The 21,341-nt window shown below is 43.3% G+C and overlaps 1 protein-coding gene across 8 annotated transcripts in view; it reads right to left on the reverse strand.

The window, feature by feature from the left end:
- Positions 1–21,341, reverse strand: part of Ehmt1 (euchromatic histone lysine methyltransferase 1) — a 137,898-nt gene that overhangs the window by 84,190 nt on the left and 32,367 nt on the right. For 7 of the 8 annotated variants that reach the window (XM_051166802.1, XM_051166804.1, XM_051166801.1 and 4 more), the window contains exons 2-4: positions 14,165–14,231; positions 10,216–10,775; positions 4,761–4,932 (exon numbers count right to left, since the gene is read on the reverse strand). In XM_051166802.1, coding sequence (XP_051022759.1) covers positions 4,761–4,932; positions 10,216–10,775; positions 14,165–14,231 — 799 coding nt within the window. The remainder of the gene's footprint in view (positions 1–4,760; positions 4,933–10,215; positions 10,776–14,164; positions 14,232–21,341) is intronic. The other variant, XM_051166800.1, reaches the window with a different exon arrangement.

Here is a 21,341-nt window from a genome sequence, read left to right on the forward strand (position 1 = left end):
GCAAGCATCCTTCAACCAAGTCCTTTATATATGCCGGCAGCAGAACATGTGGCCAAGATTAAAGGTTATCTTCCCATCTCCAGGATCCAGATTAGATGCAGGTCTACCCACTTCAAAAGACTTAATTAAGGGGAAAAAAAACCCTCACAGCTGAGCTCAGCCATTTAGATTTTAGGTAATTCCCCATTAGCTAAGTTGATAAGCAAGAAAAGCCATCACAAGTCCACCCCTTGTCAGCTAAAAACAGAATATCTCCATGGCATGCTTAATTTCAAATTAAAACAAAAAACTGGTAATAATTATACATATGATATACCTATCCCTTCTACAACCATAAATACATTATATATTTAAGATAGCATTCTTTTACTATGTCAATTATAATCCTCGTTCTGAGGCACAGGCCTGTAATCCCAGCACTCAGAGAGGCAGAGTCAGGCAGATCTCTTTGAGTTCTCGTATGGTCTATAAAGCAAGTCCAGGACAGTCAAAGCTACACAGAGAAAATAAACAAAAAAAAATCCAGGTTCTGCAACTGGTCACATGGCCTTAGCTGGTATTTATAACCGCCTTGTCCCAACCTCAGCAAGCACCTCAAAAGGTCTTGGCTCTTTCCCTAGAGGAATGACCTACACCTTCACTCCCGAAGACTCTGTGCTCTTGATCATCCTGCATAGATTAGGTTGCTGTAGTTTCCCACTGACTTGACTCACAGGTCACTGCAGCACTGAGAGATGGCCTTAAAGAATCTCCTGGACTCCAGGCATGATCTTCTTTACCTCCATTGTAGAGAAGCAATCCAATAACCACCACTAACACTGCTGCTCCTTTCTTGGCCTATTCCCTTAGGAATATAAAAAGCCCAAAAGGGGCAGGGGGAGGACTGAGCTTACACTTCCATGGAGTGTTGTGAGACAGGAACAAAACTTCAAGGCCAGCAGAACTTAAGGTCCTGGGAACAGTAAGAAAAAAATGTTCCTAATGGGTCACTAGGGGTAACAGTGAGTAGAACTACTCCAGGATGCCATGGATCCTGGCTATAAAAGAAATGGTATCATACATTAGATACTGATTCAAGCCATATAGCACCTTCTAGAAAACCCTGCCCCACCTTTCTAGGTTGAGCTCAGTTGGTGCTTTAACTGTGTCTTCAAAAGGCCATCTCATGTTTCTGTCAGCTGCTTCAGGATGGTGGAGAACAAGCTAAGACCAGTAAATCCCATGGCTGTGAAGGGAGTTCCTTGGTCAGAAGCGATACTGTGTGCAATGCCGTGATGGCGGATAAGGAATTCTGTAAGTCCACTGATGGAGGTTCTGGGAGAAGCATTATGTGCAGGAAAGGCACATCCATAACCTGAGTATGTATCTACTACAGTACACAGTGTTGTCCTTTCCATGGAGACAGTCCAATGTAGTCAAGCTGCCACCAGGTCGCTGGATGGTCACCCTGGGAAATGGGGCTGTGTCTGAGGATCAGCGCTAGTCTCTGCTGCTGGCAGATCAGGCTCTCAGAAGCAGCTGTAGCCAGGTCAGCCTTGGGGAGTGGACGCCCATGTGGTCAAGTCCATGCATAACCACATCTCTGCTGCCATGGCCACTTTGTCCATGGGTCCATTGTGCAATGGCAGGGATGGCTGGGGGAAGGGGATCCACTGCTGCCCATTACTTCGGGCCCAGTTAAACCCACTGTGCTTAAGTCATTCCACTGAGTAGCAGCGTCTCCAACCATAAAGTCTGGCAAGGCTCTTCAATGTGCTGCTGTCCCTCTCGCCATTTTGCATCTCGTAGGGTTAGTGAAGGGCTTCTCTTCGGGCCTTCCTACTGTGAAGGGTTAGGTTTTACAGTGTCTCCACTATAGCGCTCAGTGTACCCACTGAGCCTGAAAATCCCTTCATCAACACTAAGCCAAAGGGCACCAGGCATCTCCATGTCCTTCCCAGTCAGCCATTCAAACAAACTTGGTGGTGGGAGGGACCAGATGTAGTAATTTATCATTCACCTTAAAAATATGTCTGCATGCCCCACATCACTGGAGTCCTAAGAATTTCACTGCCCTGAATTCTTGTTGGGATTTATTTCCCATCCTCTAATAAGCATACATGTTACCAACAAGTACCAACAAGTGGTTGCTACCTACTGCTCACTTAGTCCAATCAGCAGGTCATCAATACAGTGCACCAATGTGATGCTGGCTGGTGATCCTGGGGAATGAGCCATACCTGAGACTCGGTGTTTGTCTCTGCTGCTAGCAGAACTGACTATAAGCACAGTACGGGAGAGGCCAGGTGACTTCCTCCATTAATTGTAGTATACTTTACTTAGAGGCAGGGTCTCTAGTTGAGCCCAAAACTCACTAATTGAGCTGATCTAGCTTGATCTGGAAACCCTGTCTCCTCGGGTTGTGTGTGAGGCTTGGGGGTGGGGGGGGGAGGGCTATCTGAACACCTGTGCAAGCACTTTATCCACTGAGCCATCTCCTCAGTTTGCTTCCCACAATCACTGCCTGGAGTATGCTCCACTGAATGGGATACAGAGGGTTTCCATTCTTGGCCCACCCACCAAAGGGTTTCTCACATCTGACACTGAAAATCAAAAGGGTTACTGGTACCATGGACTTCTATCTTCCTGAGATAAAAAAGAACTCCGATAGATAAGCTGTCTACAGTTTCAGGCTAACAGTGCATGTTAGCCAAGGAGAACCTGTTCATCTTCTCTGGCTGCACTAAAGTCACTGGTTCAACAGGAGGAAAAAGAAGAGAGCCTTTTGTGATAGTCATATAGTAATGCTAAAGATTGATATCCAGAGACAGACTGCTCTGATCCCTGTGAACAAGGAGGCAAACAGGAGGAGGAGGAGGAGGAAGAGGAGGAGGAGGAGGAAGAGGAGAAGGAGGAGGAGGAGGAGGAGGAGAAGGAAGAGGAAGAAGAGGAGGAAGAGGAGGATGGAGACTGTTCCAGCACTGGATCTGCATACTCACTTTTACAAAAATACGACTTCTCTGTGCCACACTAATAATGGCAGCCTTACATGCCTCCTTAACTTCTGCCATTTTCCCAGAAGCCTGCTGTAACAGCCTCAGGGTTGAGCTTCTACATTCCCAGGGACAACAGAAGGTGCACCGCTGACGGTAAGGTGGCAATGCAGAGCCATAGTTCTCTCTGTCAAACACACGCCGACACCGACATTTGAGGCTACTTCAGAAAGCACAAACTAACACACTAATTATCCACTGCCTTATGTGGAAAAGAAAACCTAAAGCAAAGGACAAGAAACAGTATGCGGAAGGACTAGTGAACACACAGGGCATCTTGTTTTTAAAAGCTCTCATCAAAAAATAATGAAAACACTTTAGTATCAAAAAAATGTCAGGGAAATGGAGGGATGGCTCAGTACAAGTGCTTGTTACTTTTGCAGAGGACCTGCTTTTGGATCCCCAAATCAACCAACCATCTGTAACTCCAATTTCTTAAGATCCAATGCCCTCTTCTGGCCTCCTTGGGCACTGTAGGCACATGGACTTAAGAGTGCTTGCTGCTCTTGCAGAGGATCCAGGTCCAATACCCAGCATCTAAAACCACCTGTAATTCCCTTTTGCCCTCCATGGGCATCAGGCATGCATGTAATGCTCCACACATACAGGCAAGCAAAACACTCACATACATACATACATTTATTATTGGGTTTGTTTTTTTGTTTTGTTTTTTTAAGTCCAAGGGGGGAAAAGGACCAGCAGCCAGGTAAGCCTATCTAAAAATAAACCTTGCAAGTCAAAAACACTCAACACAATAAACCCTTCCAACCTAAAATTCACCACTGGTTCATGATAAGAGGAGCAGCTCTCCTCACAGGAACATTATATGCACATATGCCAAGCACAATAGTAGAAAATGCCCTGTTGAGTCTGCGCATCCCTCATGAAGAGACAAAGAAGAGATCTATGGTTTCCTGTGGGGCCTTGTGCTATTCCACCTCCAATAAAATACTCTCATCAGTTAATCACATGTATAGATAGTTCTTACAGGGGGTCCATAGTTTGATTCCCAGCATCAAGGTCAGATACCTCAAAAGTGTGTGTAATTCTAGTTCCAAAGGCTCCAATGGTCTTTTCTGGCCTCCTTGGGCACCCTTACTCAGGTGCACATATCCAAACACAAACTTAGACATAATTTTAAAAATTGAATAAAGAACCTGGGCATGGTGGAACACGCCTTTAATCCCAGCACTTGAGAGACAGAGGAAGTAAGAAGCCAGCCTAGTCTACAGAGATAGTACCAGGGCACCTAGGGCTACAAAAAGAAACCCTGTTTGGACAAAAACAAACAAACCAAAAAAATCAAAACAAAATCAATACCAATAATAAAATAAAAATAAATAAATGAGAGCCCGCCCCCCACTAATAATCAAGCCCTAGTCCACTCCTCTCACTGACAAGGCATGTAGTAGGCATAAAAAAATGAGGAGAAAAGGCCAGTTATAGCTGGAAACAAAGCTAGAGCCCAAGGACAGCTCTCTGTACGTAACACACCTTAGTGCTTCCCTCAGCACCTCACAGAAACTCAGTCTTCCACTCATATCCCATAAGATTTCAGTAACAAACAATGTTCACCTTGAGATTGAAGGAGAGCAAAGTAAGCATCATAGAGACTTGAGGGCAGAGGGCGCCTTAGCCATGCATGGCTATCATGGATCTCCAAACATGCCTGAGAACAACAAGCTCCAGACGCACAATGGAGTCCGGGATGGGGTCGGCTGTGTTTACCTGTCTGGGACTTTGTGGTGGCCATGTAGCATTGGTTCTGAGGTAGCGACTGGTGGAGGGCTGGGAAGGTTGGTAAAAGCTGCTGTCGTCCACATTCAGAAAGGTTTCTGTTGATATCTTCTTTTGGTTCCTTATGGTCTTGAACTTCTCTGTGGTCTTTGCTGGCTGCATGCTTTAAAACAAAGGCAAGTAATTACAAAGACTGCAGAAGCAGATGGTGATGAAAATAAATGTGGCCAAAACTCAATTCTTTTTCTCCCTAACTCCCATTTGCTAAAAGACAGGTCATGTTAGAGGAAGGTAGGAAGTCCACAAACTTGCACAGTACAAAGAAAGACCTAACTCTAGAACACAGGTGTAGAACTCTCAGTCCCACCATCCTGCTGAATCAGGTATGGGAGCTGAGGTCACAATTTAAGTGTCTATCTAGTAAGCAGGTCACTTAACTGTTCCCCGTTGGCACTACAGTGATGGCTCTATGCCAGGTACCAAGTGAGGCAAGTGGAAGGAATGTGGAGACTCACAAAGATAACTCTAAGGGTGGATGGTCTAAGACAACATACAGTCTCCACTGCTGAGGAGCAGTGACATGGAGGCACTTGGATAAGCCTACAACAATTTGTCAGTCGATGGTAGCACACACCTTTAACCCCAGCACTAAGGAGGCAGAAGCAGGCAAATCTCTCTAGGTCAAAGACAGGCTGGTCTACAGAGCAAGTTCCAGGATGGCCAGGGCTACACAGAAATTCTGTCTTGAAAAACAAAAAAGAAAGAAAGAAAAAGAAGCTCCAGCTGTAAAGGTAGAGGAGGAAGCCTGGTTAGCGTGCTGCTGCTGTAACTACAGGAGAGAGGGAGACCGGGCTCCCAGGAGACAAGGCTAGATCCCCCCCCCAGGCTGCCCTGACTGTAAGTGTAAAACGGGCAGGCCCACTCCCCAAGCTCCTAAGTGGTTTTCAGTCTAGCTTCCTGGACGCAGTTACCTGTGATACCAGGAACACACCCCGTATTTAACACCCTGCCTTTCCCTCTAACTATGCCCATAAACTCCAATGATTCAGAAGATAGTCTCACCTTTCCGTTTAAGCTACATCAATTCAGCTTGAACTAAATTTTCTTTTGCATGCAAGTAACTGCCTAATAATGTAAGATATTCAATGACAATGCTTTCTTCAGCATATATGGTTTCTGAGAACACAGGATATCCACCTATAAAAGAGTATGACGGGTGTGGTGGTATAGAACTTTAATCGCAGTACTCTGGGACACAAAGGCAGGTGCATCTAGACCAGGGCTATATAGTGAGAATCTGTCTTTAAAAAAAAAACAAGAAGCCGGGCGTGGTGGCGCACGCCTTTAATCCCAGCACTCGGGAGGCAGAGGCAGGCGGATCGCTGTGAGTTCAAGGCCAGCCTGGTCTACAAAGTGAGTCCAGGATGGCCAAGGCTACACAGAGAAACCCTGTCTCGAAAAAAAAAAAAAAAAAAAAAAAAAAAAAAAAAAAAAAAAAAACAAGAAGAAAGGCTGGAGAGATGGTTCAATGGTTAGAGTACTGGCTGCTCTTAAAGAGGATCCTGCTTTGATTCCTAGCATCCACATAAGGAACATACAATCATTTCTAAGTCCAGTACAAGAGGAATTAAATACCCTCTTCTGGCCTCTGTAGGTACTCTGTGCATATGGTGCGCAAACATATACACATAAAATAAAATTAAAGGTTAAAAAAAAAATTAAAGGGCAGGGCGCGGTGGCACACACCTTTAATCCCAGCACTAGGAAGGCTGAGGCAAGTAGATCTCTGGGAGTCTGAGGCCAGCGTGGTCTACAGAGTGGGTCCAGGACAGCCAGGGCTACACACAGAGAAACCCAGTATCGAAAAACAAAACAAAAAAATTAAAGAAAGATAACTGAATATCTTAGCTGGGTATTGTGGTACACTCCTTTAATTCCAACACTAAGAAGGCAGAAGCAGGTGGATCACTGTGAGTTTGAGGCCAGTTTGGTCTACACAGCAAGTTCCAAGACACACAGAGCTATGTAGAAAGACCTTATCTTGGATGGATGGATGGATGGATGGATGGATGGATGGATGGATGGGAGGAAGGAAGGAAGGAAGGAAGGAAGGAAGGAAGGAATAAAAAGTAAAAATAAGGAAGAGATGGAAGGAGGAAACTTCTTACCTCATATCATATACAAAAAATTCTCTCATTCATCTTCTCTCCTCTCACCCCTCTCCTCCCTTCCCCTCCCCCCTCCCGCCCAAGCCACATACAGACACATCCGCTTCTCCTCCACCTACTAGCATTAACTGCTCAGATAGAACTTAGGCAGCAATGTGAGTTCTCAGACTGACAATTCCTTGCAGTCAGACTTCAATGCTGAACTCCGTCATTACCAAGAACCAATCTCTCTCATGAGCAGGCACAGACGAGACCTATTTGGGGAAAAATATGTGTGCCTCAGAACTGACAAAGGGCCTCCCTCATAGTTGATGAAGGGATCTTACCAGAAAGCCTAGAGCTGAAGATTTATCTGAAAACCAGCATTGAGTATGTAAAAGGAAGGAAAGAGGAGCAACAGAAATCCTTTTTTTTTCCCCCCATGTATACAGTGTTCTGCCTGTATAGGCCAGAAAAGGGCATCATATCTCATTATAGATGGTTGAGCCACCATGCTGTTGCTGGGAATTGAACTTAGGACCTCTGGAAGAACAGTCAATGCTCTTAGCCTCTGAGTCATCTCTCCAGCCCAAATCTATACTTTGTTTTTGAGACAGGGTTTCTCTGTGTAACCCTGGCTCTCCTGGACTTGCTTTGAGGACCAGGCTGGCCTCAAAATCAGAGATCCGCCTGCCCCTGGCCATGCTAGGATTAAAAGCGTGAGCTACCACCGTCCAGCTAGCAACAGAAAGCTAACAAAATACTTTATCATAAAAGAGTAAAAGACGTGAAAGGTATTTCTCCATCAAATTAGTTGGCAAATGAACAGAGAAGAGGCACATCACACTGGTAGGTTCAAGAACATTCAAACAAAATCATGACAAGGTGCTGACACTGACCACCAAATAACAGCAGCAGCACAAATGCTTGCAAGGACATCGGACACCAGGTAGCTCCAACAGCCAAGCCTCCAGGACCCACATTATGAAAGAACAGAGCCAAGTACTGCAAGTTGCCATCTGACTTGGACCACATGCAGGCTATGGCACGTGCACACTGTGTACATGCATAAAAGCACTCACTCACATAAAATAAATGAATAAATAACTAAAGAAAACACAATTTTACAACTTTTTAAATGTATACCTTAATACTATTTTTGAAGCTTTGAGTTAACTTTTTTTGAGGCCTTTTTTCTATTGGCATATTTTAATCTATAATTATTTTTAACAGCCTCGATTTTTCCTTTTTCTATCAGCATATCTTAATCATACATAATAATACGATTTGTTCTGATACTTTCATACATGTATACAATATATTCTGAGTATATTCACCCCTCATTCTCCTCTCTCTGTGTTGTTTTGTTTTGTGGCATGGTCCCTCTGTGTATCCCAAGCTGTCCTGGAATTCACATCATCCACCTCTGTCTCCTGAGCACTGCACAACACCACGCCCAACTATCCTTTCTTTTTCCTTACAAATTTATCATTAATTTTATGTAGGTGTGTTAGCCTGAATGTGGGTATGTGGAAATCAATGCAGGTGCCTGGCATCAGGAAGCATCACAGTTCATGAAGCTAAAGTTATAGGTGGCGGTGAGCCACTTGATATAGAGGCTGGGGACCAAATTAGAGTCCTCTAGATGAGCAGTTGTAGAAGGCACAAGGCCTTGGGGCTCACAGATGCACTAGGGAAACCAGGAATGTTAAATGTATAGCCTGTTTTCAGTCCAGAAGGCTGAAAGTAGCCTGGTGACCCCTGTGCTGTGTGTAGAGCCAGGCTACCCCTGGTTTCCCAGGCTCTCTATTTATCTAAATACTCCTACTCCTTAGACCTTTACCTGAATCACTGTTTCTCAGTCAATAGAATCCATCTTTATGGGAGATGTCACACATACTTAACAAATGGAGTGGAGGTACTTAATAGCCTGGTGACCTCTTTGCTAACTGTATGACCAGGCCATACAGGCTCTTCTGTTTATATACCTAGGCAAGCTAGAAAGTCCCCTCAGGACAAAGTGACCAGCGGGTGTTCTGTAAGGCTAAGCCAGTATGCCTGTCAAGAAGGCTGTGGGACTCCATACTACAAGGTGGGCTGGTGGCAGACAGCTCCAACCTATACCCAATGCAGTGACTTCTTATCCCCATAATCAGTTTACTGTGTGGGATAAGATGAAATATGAATTGGGGATGGTGACACGTACCCACAATTCCAGAATTTGGAATGTAGAGGCAGGACTATCAGTAATCTGAGTCAGAGTCCTGCCTGGGCTAAGACCCTATCGCAAACCAAAAAACTAAATATAATACGTAACTTCCTAGAAAAAATTTTAAAAACTAACCAGGCACTTGCAGTGAAAAACAAAACAAAAAAACAAAACAGATATTAAAATTTAAAGACACCAACATAAAGGATAAAATGTAAAGGATTAAAGCAAAGAGCAGGAAGTAGAAAGCAGGCAGAGAACCACTATGCAAGGACACAAAGACGTCACACCCACAACACAGGGATTTTATGGGAAGGAAATCAACAACCACACCTTATACACTACAAGTTTCTGGAGTTGACATCACACACCCACAGACTGGCAGAGTCTGGGGAAAGGGTCCAAGCATGAAGTCCTAAAGGCTATAGAGGAAACAGCAAACTGTCTGCACATGAAGGGCACTAGAAACCACAAGGTAATGTGATGAATGTAAAATCCACCCAAGCTAAATCCGCAATCAGCAAACAAAGTAACAGTGCTGCAGACATTTTGAAAACATGTATCAAATGCATGTATAGCTGACTGAAACAAAGAAGTCCAGCAAGCTGAGTGTTACAGGGAACCGCTGTTGCTCAGCGCTGGAGGCCAGCACTCACCTTGTTCTAGTAACCCTTAGCAACGCAAGCAGTTCAGAAATGGCAAAAGAAAAAGTAGTGTTCCGCCAGGTGGTGGTGGTGGTACATGCCTTTAGTCCTGCACTCATTAGGCAGAAGGAGGCAAATCTCTGAGTTTGAGGCTAGCCTGGTCTACAGATGGGGTTCCAAGACAGCCAGAGCTATACAAAGAAAGCCTCTGTCCCCCCGCCCCTCCCCGCGGGAAGGTGTGCTAGTTTTCCTGACACAGACTGACCCATCTTCATAGCACAAAGAGAAGCCTTCAGGAAAAACCATTTAAAAAGGTTTTGTTGTTCGTGTATCTAGGGTGTCTAATGATGACTAATGCATTTAGCTGGCTTTTGCCTCTATTTCATGAAAAGTCTATTTGTTTTCATTAATACAAAGGAGGAGAAAGATAGAAAAGACAAAATTACCAGGCCCAGGATGGACTTCGGCATGGTCTTGCGGGCCCTGTGAACCCTGACATCAGTGCCAGACGATGTCGGCTTCCTGTCCTCTGTGTCTGCACTGCCTTCCCCAGGCACAGTGGGTGCTGTGGCTGGTGTCTGAGGAAGTGCACTTGGAGTCCTGCATTTACTGGCTCCTCCAGGAAGAGTTTTTGCGGCATGACCAGGAAGCGAGGAGGCTAGCGTGTTGGAAGTCCTCAAAGGCTGCCCCTGCAGGGCTGGTTTATTTAAGAAATATCCATTGCTGCCAATGACAGAAGTCTGCATGAAGTCGTCAACTGTGACATGGTTTTGCTTCCCCACTTCTGTGATGTCTCTTTCTGAAACCCCATTTTCTGCCACCCGAGATGCTCTGTTGGTACCTTCCTGTGGGCTAGCGCTTGTGTTTTCCTGAGTATGTTTGGGTGCACTTGGATGGCTGGTATCACCACTCTTTTCACAAGACCCATTTGTTTCTCCATCTGCAGCCATAGGAGTCTCTCCTGCCTGTTTCTCTGTGGAACTTTCATCAGCAGCCATAGGTATATCTGTGAACAGAGAAAGGAGTGTTAGAACTTCTGGGATCCATAATTCTGGGCTGTAACTCTGTGGGAAAACTCTTGCCTAACACAAGCATGGCCCTGCACGCACATACACAAAACCACACCTATCTACAAAATCATTTATCTTATATACAAACATTTAAATTCTAATAGATTAAATGCAAATTTATTTTATAAAACATTAACTTTTGGTTAAGTTTGAGAAAGCCTATTTTAAAAAACAAAAGCCTTGTGTTGGGGATTTAAAAAGAGGGGAGGATCAGGAATGAACAACATTAATTGAGGCCTGGAGAGATGGCTCAGAGATTGAAAGCACTGGCTGCTCTTCCAAAGGTCCTGTGTTCAACTCCCAGTAACCACTTGGTAGCTCACAACCATCCATGATGAGATCTGGCATGCTCTTCTGGCCTGCACGTATACAGGCAGGCAGAATATTGTATAAATAATAAATCTTTTTTGTTTGTTTTTTAAAGCACTTATTGTTCTTACAGAGGACATAAATTTGGCTCCCAATACCCACAACTGGGCAGTCCAAGGGATTCAACTCCCTCTTCTGGCCTCTGAGCTCATGTGTGCTTATGTGCACGGAACTACCCTGAGACACGTGTACACAGTTAAAATGCTTGTTCTTGTAAAGGGCTTAAGAAGCAACATCACAGAGGCACAAAGGGAATGGGGGGTGGGACATACTCGGTATATTTTGACTCCTCAGCTATCTATCACAGCCAGGATGGTAAGAAATCAGAGCCTCTACAAGAAGACCTCCCAGGGGGTGAAGAAGACTCATGACCACAGCCCTGGAGGCAGGAGGCTCCAGTGACATGCAGGCTCACCTTTACCACCTGTCCTCTGCTCTCCCCTTTACTGTACCTATCCCCTGACACACAGGATTTACCATTCATCATAATTACCTGCCCTTCTCATGAATGCAGGTTTACAACAGTGGAGATTGTCACTCCTATTCCTCTCAGCACATAAGCAAGGTCAGGGAGCAACAGATGCAATACAACTTTTCTGAATGAATAAACAGCCATTAGTAAATTTTTAACCCTTAGGAAAACAAAGTATTGTAAAACATTTTCTTGGGGGCTAGAGAAATGACTCAGAAGAGGTTAAGAGCACTGTCTGCTCTTCCAGTGGCCCTGACTTCAATTCCCAGCAACCACATGGTGGCTCACCACCGTCTATGAGATCTGGTACCTTCTTCTGGCCTACAGGTGTACATGCAGGCAGAGTACTGTATACATAATAAATAAATAAACCTTTTTAAATTTTTTCCTTAACTTGGAAGCTATACAGCAAATTCTACAGCTGATGTATACTTAGTCAGAAATAGCAGATACCCATTAATGCTTCTACTATTTTACACATAAAGAGTTAGGTGACAGCACCAGGTAAGAAAAAGAAATGCAAAGGCAGTGATGAAGACACAGGATATTTTCACCTTATCTGATAGAGACACAAGCACAAAGTCAGATTGCTGGCGTCAGAATTAAGTGACATGGCTAGACTGTAGCTCAGTGGTACAATACTTGCCCAAAATGCATTAAGTGTCTGTGTTTATTTCCAAGTGCTTTCAGAAAAAAAAAAAAGGAAAAGAAAAACTCTACAAAAATGTCATTTCTCGAGCTGGGCGTGGTGGCACACGCCTTTAATCCCAGCACTCGGGAGGCAGAGGCAGGCGGATCGCTGTGAGTTCAAGGCCAGCCTGGTCTACAAAGTGAGTCCAGGATGGCCAAGGCTACACAGAGAAACCCTGTCTCGAAAAAACAAACAAAAAAAAACAAAAACACAAAAAAGGTCATTTCTCTATACCAACATTAACTTTAAAATACAGAGCAAGCGCTGCTGTGGTGCATACATTTACCCCCAGCACTCAGGAAGCTAAGGCCAGCCTGGTCTACATAGAGTTCCAGGACAGCCAACGCTGCATAACAGAGAAATCGTGTGTGTGTGTGTGTGTGTGTGTGTGTGTGTGTGTGTATGTGTGTGTGTGCATCTTTTGAGACAGAGTTTCTCTATTATATATAATTGTATTTTCCTCCTTTTGTAAGCATCCTATTCTATACATTGTATATGTGTATATATAAACGTTTTCCTCTGTGTAGGCATTAAGTAATTCAGCTTTAAATATACTTTTCTTTTCCTCCTTTTGTGTGACTGTTCTCCTTTTATAAGTATGCTACTATATACAATATATATTATTATATAACTGCTATATATTATTATATGACAATATAGAATATAATTATATATTTTTAAAGCCAAAATACTTAATGCTTATGTATGGAAGAAACCACTAAGAGAGAATGTTCTGGAACCAGGTAACAAAATAACAAAGCTGTCACATTTAGAAATTCAATGATTTTAATCAGACTTTTATTTAATGTATTAAAAACTCCATGACCATAACCTAAAATATATCAAAAATATAAATTTTAAAAACTAACAAAGTATACCATGAAAATGAACAGTAAAGGTAAGGAAGACAAGCTCCCCAACAGAAGAATCACATGACCCAGCCCTAGTCACAGCATGGACAACAGAGGCAGTACACTGAGGACAGGACAAAGGTACATTTCTCCACAGACTGTAGGCCAGCATGTGAGCCTTAGTCAAGCCCTGAATGTTCTCACCTCATAGTTCATAGAAAAAACGTAGAGAAACAATGGTGCAAAAACAGAAAATTCATAAAACATCACAAAGTCTATAAATAAATACAGACTAAAGACTAATGATACAATTACAATAGGAACTTTTTGTTGCAGTATAAAAAACTGGACTATGTGCTGGGGAGAAGACTCAGCAGCTAAGACCTCTGGCAACTCTTTCAGAGGACCTGAGTTCAATTCCCAACACCTACAAAGCAGCCCACAATTGTCTGTAACTCTAGTCCCAAGGAATCCAATGTCGTCTTCTAGCCTCCACAGAAATGTACACACACATACAGAGATATACATTCAAGAAAACAGTCACATAAAAATTTTTTAAATTAACTGTCTCAAAAAGAAAAAAAAAAAAATAGGACTATGTAGACGAGGCTAGCCTCAACTCATAGACATCCACATCCACTTGCCTCTCCCTCCCATGTCCTGGAACTAAAGTATACACCATCATGTGTGTACACACACACTAATCCACCCAACAAAACTAGATATGCAAAAGGCAGTAATTTATAAAATCAGCTGGCTTAGAGGTAACTGGTAAAGTGCTTAACAGGAAACATACTTGTGGGGAAGCCAAGACAGTTTTCTGTATCTTTCTATAACCCAAACAGACCTACAGAGATGAAAACTACTGTGTGAAGAAGCACTAATGGCAGATCAGACAGAAGACAACAAAGACCCTCTCCTCGTGGGGGAACTGGCCCTTACCTTCCCTTAGCAGCTCAGTTTTCATGCAGCAATCCTGCTTGGTCTCTTGCTTGGCCAGAACTGCCTGCTGGACAAGAAAGAAAAAAGACAACTGGCATCAACCAGGGGCCAATACATTAGGGGCATCTTCAAATCAAATCAGTTACAAAGGTCATCATCATCTTTCCAAATGGGGTTTCCTGGCCCATGGATTAGCACAATCACCTCTAAGAGGAGGACTTGCATTCCTCATGACAGTCCACAGGACAGCATGCCTCATCTGCCACTTCTGAGCCGCATGTTTGTTTGTGTTTTTGTTTTTCCAGACAGAGTCTGTGTAGCCTCGGCTGTCCTGGATTCCCTTTCTAAACCAGGCTGGCCTCAAATTCACAGCAATCCACCTGCCTCTGCCTCCCGAGTGCTGGGATTAAAGGCGAGCGCCACCATTCCTGGCTTGAGAGCATTCTTAAGGAATTCACATCTATCCTGCTCACATAGTTAAAAATATGAAATGCCTTGACTCTATTACAGTAATTTACTTTGATATGCAACTGTTAACTCTTTTCGTTTACTTTAAAATTCATTTTGTTAACTCTTTTTGAGACAGGGTTTCTCTGTTTAGCTCTGGCTATCTTGGAACTCATTTTGTAGACCCTGATGGCCAGGATCCACCTGCCTCTGCCTGCTGAGTGCTGGGGTTACAGGCGTGGGCCACCGCTGTCCAGCTTGTTAGCTCTTTTTAAGTACTTCAAGTACCTGGCACCTATCAAAAAAAAGTTATAGAATGGGCGGGGGTTGAAGAGGTAATTCAATGGTTAAGAACACGTGCTGCTCTTCTAGAGGACTGGAGTTCAGTTTTCAGCACCCCGTGAGGTGGTTTATAACTGCTCAAAGTCCACCTCCTGGGACTCTTCAGGACATGAAAAATAATACATCCAAGTACACATAACCGTACACAGCCACACACATATATACATAATTTAAAAATAATAGGTCTGGTGTTGTGGCAAACATGTTTAATCCCAGCACTCAGAGGGCAGAGAACTCTGTGAATTAAAGGCCTCCTTGGTCTACAAATAGCAAGTTCCAGGCCAGTATGGGTATACAGTAAAACCCTCTCTCAATAATAAATTTTTTAAGTGACAGAAACAGATAAGAAAATTCAATTAGACACTTAAATCATATCTACTTGATCTTAAGTATCCAGCATATGGAAGGATAGAGTATAGTTTCAAGGCTCTGAACACCAAAATCCCACACTCCTCCTGAAGCTTTCAACTTGTAGTGCCTAAAGGTATGACCCCCACTATACTTCTGAGAGAGAAAGGCACAATTTCACAAGGTGAAATCCTAGGATAAATAAAAAGAAAAAAAGCAGACAACCAGTATTCATCTCCCTGCTTCTTGATGGACTGCCGTATGAACAGCCACCTCAGCCTCCACTACACTTCCCTACTATTATGGGCTGTCTCCTCAAATTGTTCAAAATAAAGCCTCGCTTCCTTCTTTTGTTATTGTCAGGTATTTTGTCCTCACAGTAAACAAAGTAACTAATACACTCCTGTTCTTGCTAGAGGAAAAGCAGCAATGACAAAACCTTGGCAGACACACAGATGCCCAGTTGGCACCCCTGTCCCTTTACCCTGACTTATTGTCCATCTGTCTGGTTCCATGAGACAGCAATGGTCATGTACCTCTAGCATGTCCATGGAGATCATCAGTAAGAAGGAGGACAAGGAGTTGGCAGGGAAGCCTCTACCTCAACTTGCCTATCTGCTCTCCATAGACAGAGTCGATGGCATTCTAGGAACACCCCAGAAACATCAGCAGTGAGGAGTCAAAGCATGTTATGGTCTGGATATGAAAGCACCCCTGTTCTAAAACACCCTGTTCTAAAATGGTTCCTCATTTGTGGCATTACTGAGACCTGATAAAAATCAGAAGAGCTTTAGTCTAATCAATGGCTAAATTCAGAGGTGTTATTTAATTGGAGGAAATAGATAACTTGATGTGTATACAAAATATAAACTGTCTCTAGCTTTTTCCTGTCTCTTTGCTTCCTGGTTCCATGGGATGACCAAGCACAGGCATGCAATATCCAAGAAAGGTAGTGCTGAAGAACAGCAGACACATTACAAGAACACAGCAATACCTGGAAAGCTCCTGCTACTAAAGTCTAGAACACTTGGAACATCAAAAGAGATGGATTATACCCCTCTAAGTTCATATGAATACTAAATAAATTCATGTGTAATAAACAAATGAAGGCAAAATTCATACAAGAATTCCAAGCAGTGAACACACAAAAAAAGATGAGATTTAAAAGTCACCACTTCACAGCACCTCCAAAGTCACCAAGCTACCAACACCACCATGCTCAGATCTGATGCATTAATGAATACTAAACCTACTGAGTCGAAGCTTGGTTTTAAAAATATAATGAGGTACTTATAAGCCACCAAGTATAGTGGCCTACACCTGTGATTCCAACATTCAAAAATGGTAAAAATTATTTTGAGTTTAAAGGCAGCCTGTGTTCATAGCATGACCGTGTCACTGAGAAGAAAAGAAAAAACGAGGGAGGGGAGGGGAGGTGAGTGGAGGGGAGGGGAGGGGAGGGGAGGGGAGGGGAACAAAATAAAATTAAAGTGTATTTTCATAAGGTCAGAGGGATGGCTCAGAGGTTGGGAGCACTGGGTACTCTTCCAGAGGTCCTGAGTTCAATTCCCAGCAACCTCATGGTGGTTCATAACCATCTATAGTGAGAGCTGATGCCCTCTTCTAGCATGCAGGCACCATTTTTTAAAGAAGTATTTTCATTATTTCAGAGCATCCGTAATTGCAAAAACAAAAACAAAGAATATGGAAAATTGTACAACTAACCTTGAAAAAATCAGTATCTTATACTTGAGGAACACATCCTCTACACAATTGCACTTGTGTAGTTTCCTAAAGATGTATAGCCTGGAACCAATTACACAAAAGCATATGGCAAATAACCTATAGAGAACAGGTGGCCTATACTTTTCAAAAACACTCATCCAGAAGCTGGAGCAGTGGCTCAGTAGGTAAGAGCACTGGCTGCTCTTCTGGACAAGTCAGGTTTGATCCCAGAGGACCTGGGTTCAATTCCCGGAGCCCACATGGTAGTTCACAACTGTCTGTAACTCCAATCCCAGAGGATATGACATTCCCTTCTGGTCTTTGCACACATGTGGTACACAGACATACATAAAGTAAATAAATAGACTTTTATTTTGTTTACTATTGTGGTCTATGCGTGTGTGCTTGAGTTCAGGCACACATGTACGATGGCACACTTTCAAGATTCAATTTTCTTCCTCTACAGTAGATTCCAGGGATGCTGCAGCTCAGGCCATCAGGCTTGTGCAGCACGCACTCTCAGCCAGTGAGTAATCTCCCTAACTCAGCTCTCTCTTTAAAAGACCTTCCAGAGATTTTCCTAACACTAAAATGCTGCTTTTTCTTTTTCTTTCTTTTTAACACATATATTTTTAGTATGTATACGTAAGTGTGTGGTTCACATGCACAGATGTCTTCAGAATCAGAGGACAGCATGAAGGAGTCAGTCGTCTCCTTCTACGATGAGTGAGTTCCGGGGATTGGTCATTTGTTGTTGTTTTAATGTGTATTGGTGTTCTGCTTGCATGTGCATCTGTGTGAAGGTGTCAGAACTCCTGGAGCTGCAGTTACAGACAGTGGTAAGCTCCCACGCTGGTCTTCCGGAAGAGCACCCAGTACTCTTGCCGCCTCTCCAGCTTCCTGATTGTTTTTAAACAGACAACATATACACAGCATTTCAACTGAATAAACTTCCCTCATGAATGACAGAAAAACATTGCTTTTCATATATATGTAGCTCTTTATCCTTTGCCACTCTAACATAAAATGACTTTGCATCAAATACAATTTGTCATTAATACAGTTAGCCTAAATTTCACGACAAGATGCTTTCCTATTTAGTTAGTATATATTATTAGAAGTTCATTATAAACTTCAAATTTACTGAAGGGCCAACTGCTAACTTTCCAGGAAGGTGACCAAGCACTGCTGGCACTTAATTGCCTGTTCCTGCCTAACTTCATTGCCTCTGCACATCATGTATACCTGACATCACCTAACAAACATGACCCCTTCCTGCAGCGAGGGAAAGGCAGGGCACAGCTTCAGGTAAGGTTCCCTCCCCGTGTCAGCATCCCAGGAACTTGCCTATTTCTGCCAAACTGTTGATTTTGGAGTTTACTTTAAAAGTCTAAGGAAGAGAAATATAGAAACCCAGATGCAATCTGGGCATGGTGGTGACACGCGCCTTTAATACCAGCAAGGGCAGAGGCAAGTGGCTCTATGTGAGTTCAAGGCCAGCCTGGTCTATAAAACCAGTCCAGGACAGCCAGGACTACACAGAGAACCCCTGTCTCAGAAAAACAAACAAACAAAAAACATTAAAAAAGAAACTCAGATGTTGCCTTTTGTATGGTTCCTAAAATTCAAACAATGAAAAATAAGGAATAGATGTACTTTGGATGATGTGTATTAAATTTACTCAAGACAAAAGACTATGGAATTATTATTTATATATATTACCCATACACACACATTTTTTTTGTTTTGTGTTTTGAGACAGAGTTTCTCTATACAACAGGCCTGGCTGTCCTGGATGTGCTATGTAGACCAGGCTTACCTCAAACTCACCTACCTCTACCTTCTGAGTGCTGGCATTAGAGGAGTGCGCCACTGCGCCAGGCTTGAGGCAGGGTCTTACAATGTCGCCCAGGGCTACCCTTATACTTGCACTCCGACTTCCTCAGCCTCCCCAATACTAGAATTAGCTGGTCTCCATTCGTGCCTAGCTTATCTTTTGTAAACAGACAGGGAAGAACTAATGGAATTATTTCACCTCTAAACTGGGTAAAACAAAGGCCTTTGGTATGCCCCGAAGACACCAGCCCTGCACCTACCCATGTGTCTAACACACTTGGGGACTTGGACTGGGTAGTGACACTCCAGGCAGGTAGAAGTACCCTCTAAGCCTCCAAGAACATTGCCCTGGGTGGCGCACGCCTTTAATCCCAGCACTCGGGAGGCAGAGGCAGGAGGATCACTGTGAGTTCGAGGCCAGCCTGGTCTACAAAGTGAGTCCAGGATGGCCAAGGCTACACAGAGAAACCCTGTCTCGAAAAAACCAAAAAAAAAAAAAAAAAAAAAAAAAAAAAATACAGAAGCTTTGCTACACTTCCATGTTTGGCTGTCACAGAAGAACTAGCATACTTAAAATGTGACAACTGATCCTGCTGCCCACAGTACACTGTGGCATTTTGTAATCTGCCTTGTCAACAATCCACAGGAAACAAGGTCTCAACATCTCCAGAAACTTATCTAGAAGAGAAGTTCCTATGAGTCTTCTCAAAACAAAGATGAATAACCCTCCAAAAGGTTAGTATTCTATAAAACCTTCCCCATCCTGTGAAATTCTTTTTTTTAAGATTTTTTTTTTTTATGTATATGAATGCTCTATCTGTGTGTACACCTGCACACCAGAAGAGGGCACCAGATCTCATTGCAGATGGTTGTGAGCCACCTTGTAGTTGCTAGGACTTGAACTCAGGACCTCTGGAAAAGCAGCTCTTAACCTCTGAGCCATCTCTCCAGCCCTCCTGTCAAAGTCTTGTGTTTCTTATGCCTGTATACCCAATCCCCAGCCTAGACATGGCTTTCTTCTGTCACTTCCTTTTGTGCTGATTATGAATTAGTCGATCGCTTCTTACTAAGAGGATGAGCCCACCAAAGAAATGAGACAGTCATCAACCTACATCAGGACAAAAGCTAAATGAATCTCCTACTTAAGTTACTTGCTCACCAGGTTTGGATTACTGGACACCCTTTGCAAAAGTCAAATTACCTTGCCAAATTACTTCCATTGTCTCTTTGACACCGGGAATACTTTAATATTCTTTTCCAACATACCCTCAATGGAATCATTTTATTCTTCGTTTTATTCGCTTATTTTGTGTTCTGAAATGTGACTAACAATGTTGGCTGAACCTGGCTGTATGTAAGACGACACGAATGGCGTGAGTGGTAGAAATATCCCCTTGCCGTTCTTATTTGCCCTGCCAAGCACACAGTACACAACCCAAAAGAAGAATTTTTCATCTCATTATCAAGGTTTTAACCACAAAAGGTATCCTTACATGAGAGTAGAAGTTAAATCCTACCACATATGGTGACACATGCCTTTAAACCCAGGACTCAGGAGGCAGAGGCAGGAAGATCTCTGTGAGTTCCAGGCCACTCAGGGCTACACAGTGATACCTATCGCTAACAAACATAATGTGAAACCTTTGAGGGAGTAGGAGGGGAAATACACAGACAGCGCAGGGGGTAGAGGGCAGGTAAGCACCAGAGCTAGAAGGAATGAGGATATTTTCAAAGATATTTGTGCCCCTCGCTCTGCCTATTCTATCTAGACTATTGAAACAAGAGACATCAGAAAGTTAGAACTTCCTCTAGGAATCTCATACTGGCAGAAGGAAAAGCTAAAGCCTGATGTTAACCGGGGGTCAGGAACTTGCAAGCAGGAAAAAGAAAGACTTTACACAGTACCCTGCTTTGTAGGAAAAGACTAGAGCTAAGACAATGTCAGATCACTCAATAATAACCCATCTTGGCCAGGGCCACGCCTTGACTGCTTAACTATGCATCTCTTGTCTACTTAAACCGCACATTCACCATAGGAGCCTGGGCCACTAGATCTCTTTGTCCATCTTCCTAATGTTACCACACCGAGTAATTTTTTTTCTTCTGTTTTTTTACTATTAACTTGGCTCTTCTAAGATGGATGGTCAAATCTAGCATATTCGGACTGCCAGGGCACAAGCCCTAACTCAAACTCCAGTAACAGTCCCAAAACTAGCTCTGTCCACTGGCACTAGAAGTTCCTGCTCTGTAATGCAGAAATCAAACTGAAAACTATAACCCATCTCATGGATTCAACCGCTACTGTTTCAAGACTCAACTCTGGTATCTGCTGCCCCTGGCTAAGGCTTTCCAAAAAGTGGTAGGACTCACAAACAGGTGTGCACAAGACTACAGGCCAGTCTCCACCTCCAAGCTTTGTCCTGCCCCTTCACATGTGATTCCTCACGTTCCACCTGAAGCCACTGCCACATCTGGCTAC

This window comes from Acomys russatus, chromosome 24 (genome assembly GCF_903995435.1).
Source record: "Acomys russatus chromosome 24, mAcoRus1.1, whole genome shotgun sequence".
Taxonomy (NCBI): domain Eukaryota; kingdom Metazoa; phylum Chordata; class Mammalia; order Rodentia; family Muridae; genus Acomys; species Acomys russatus.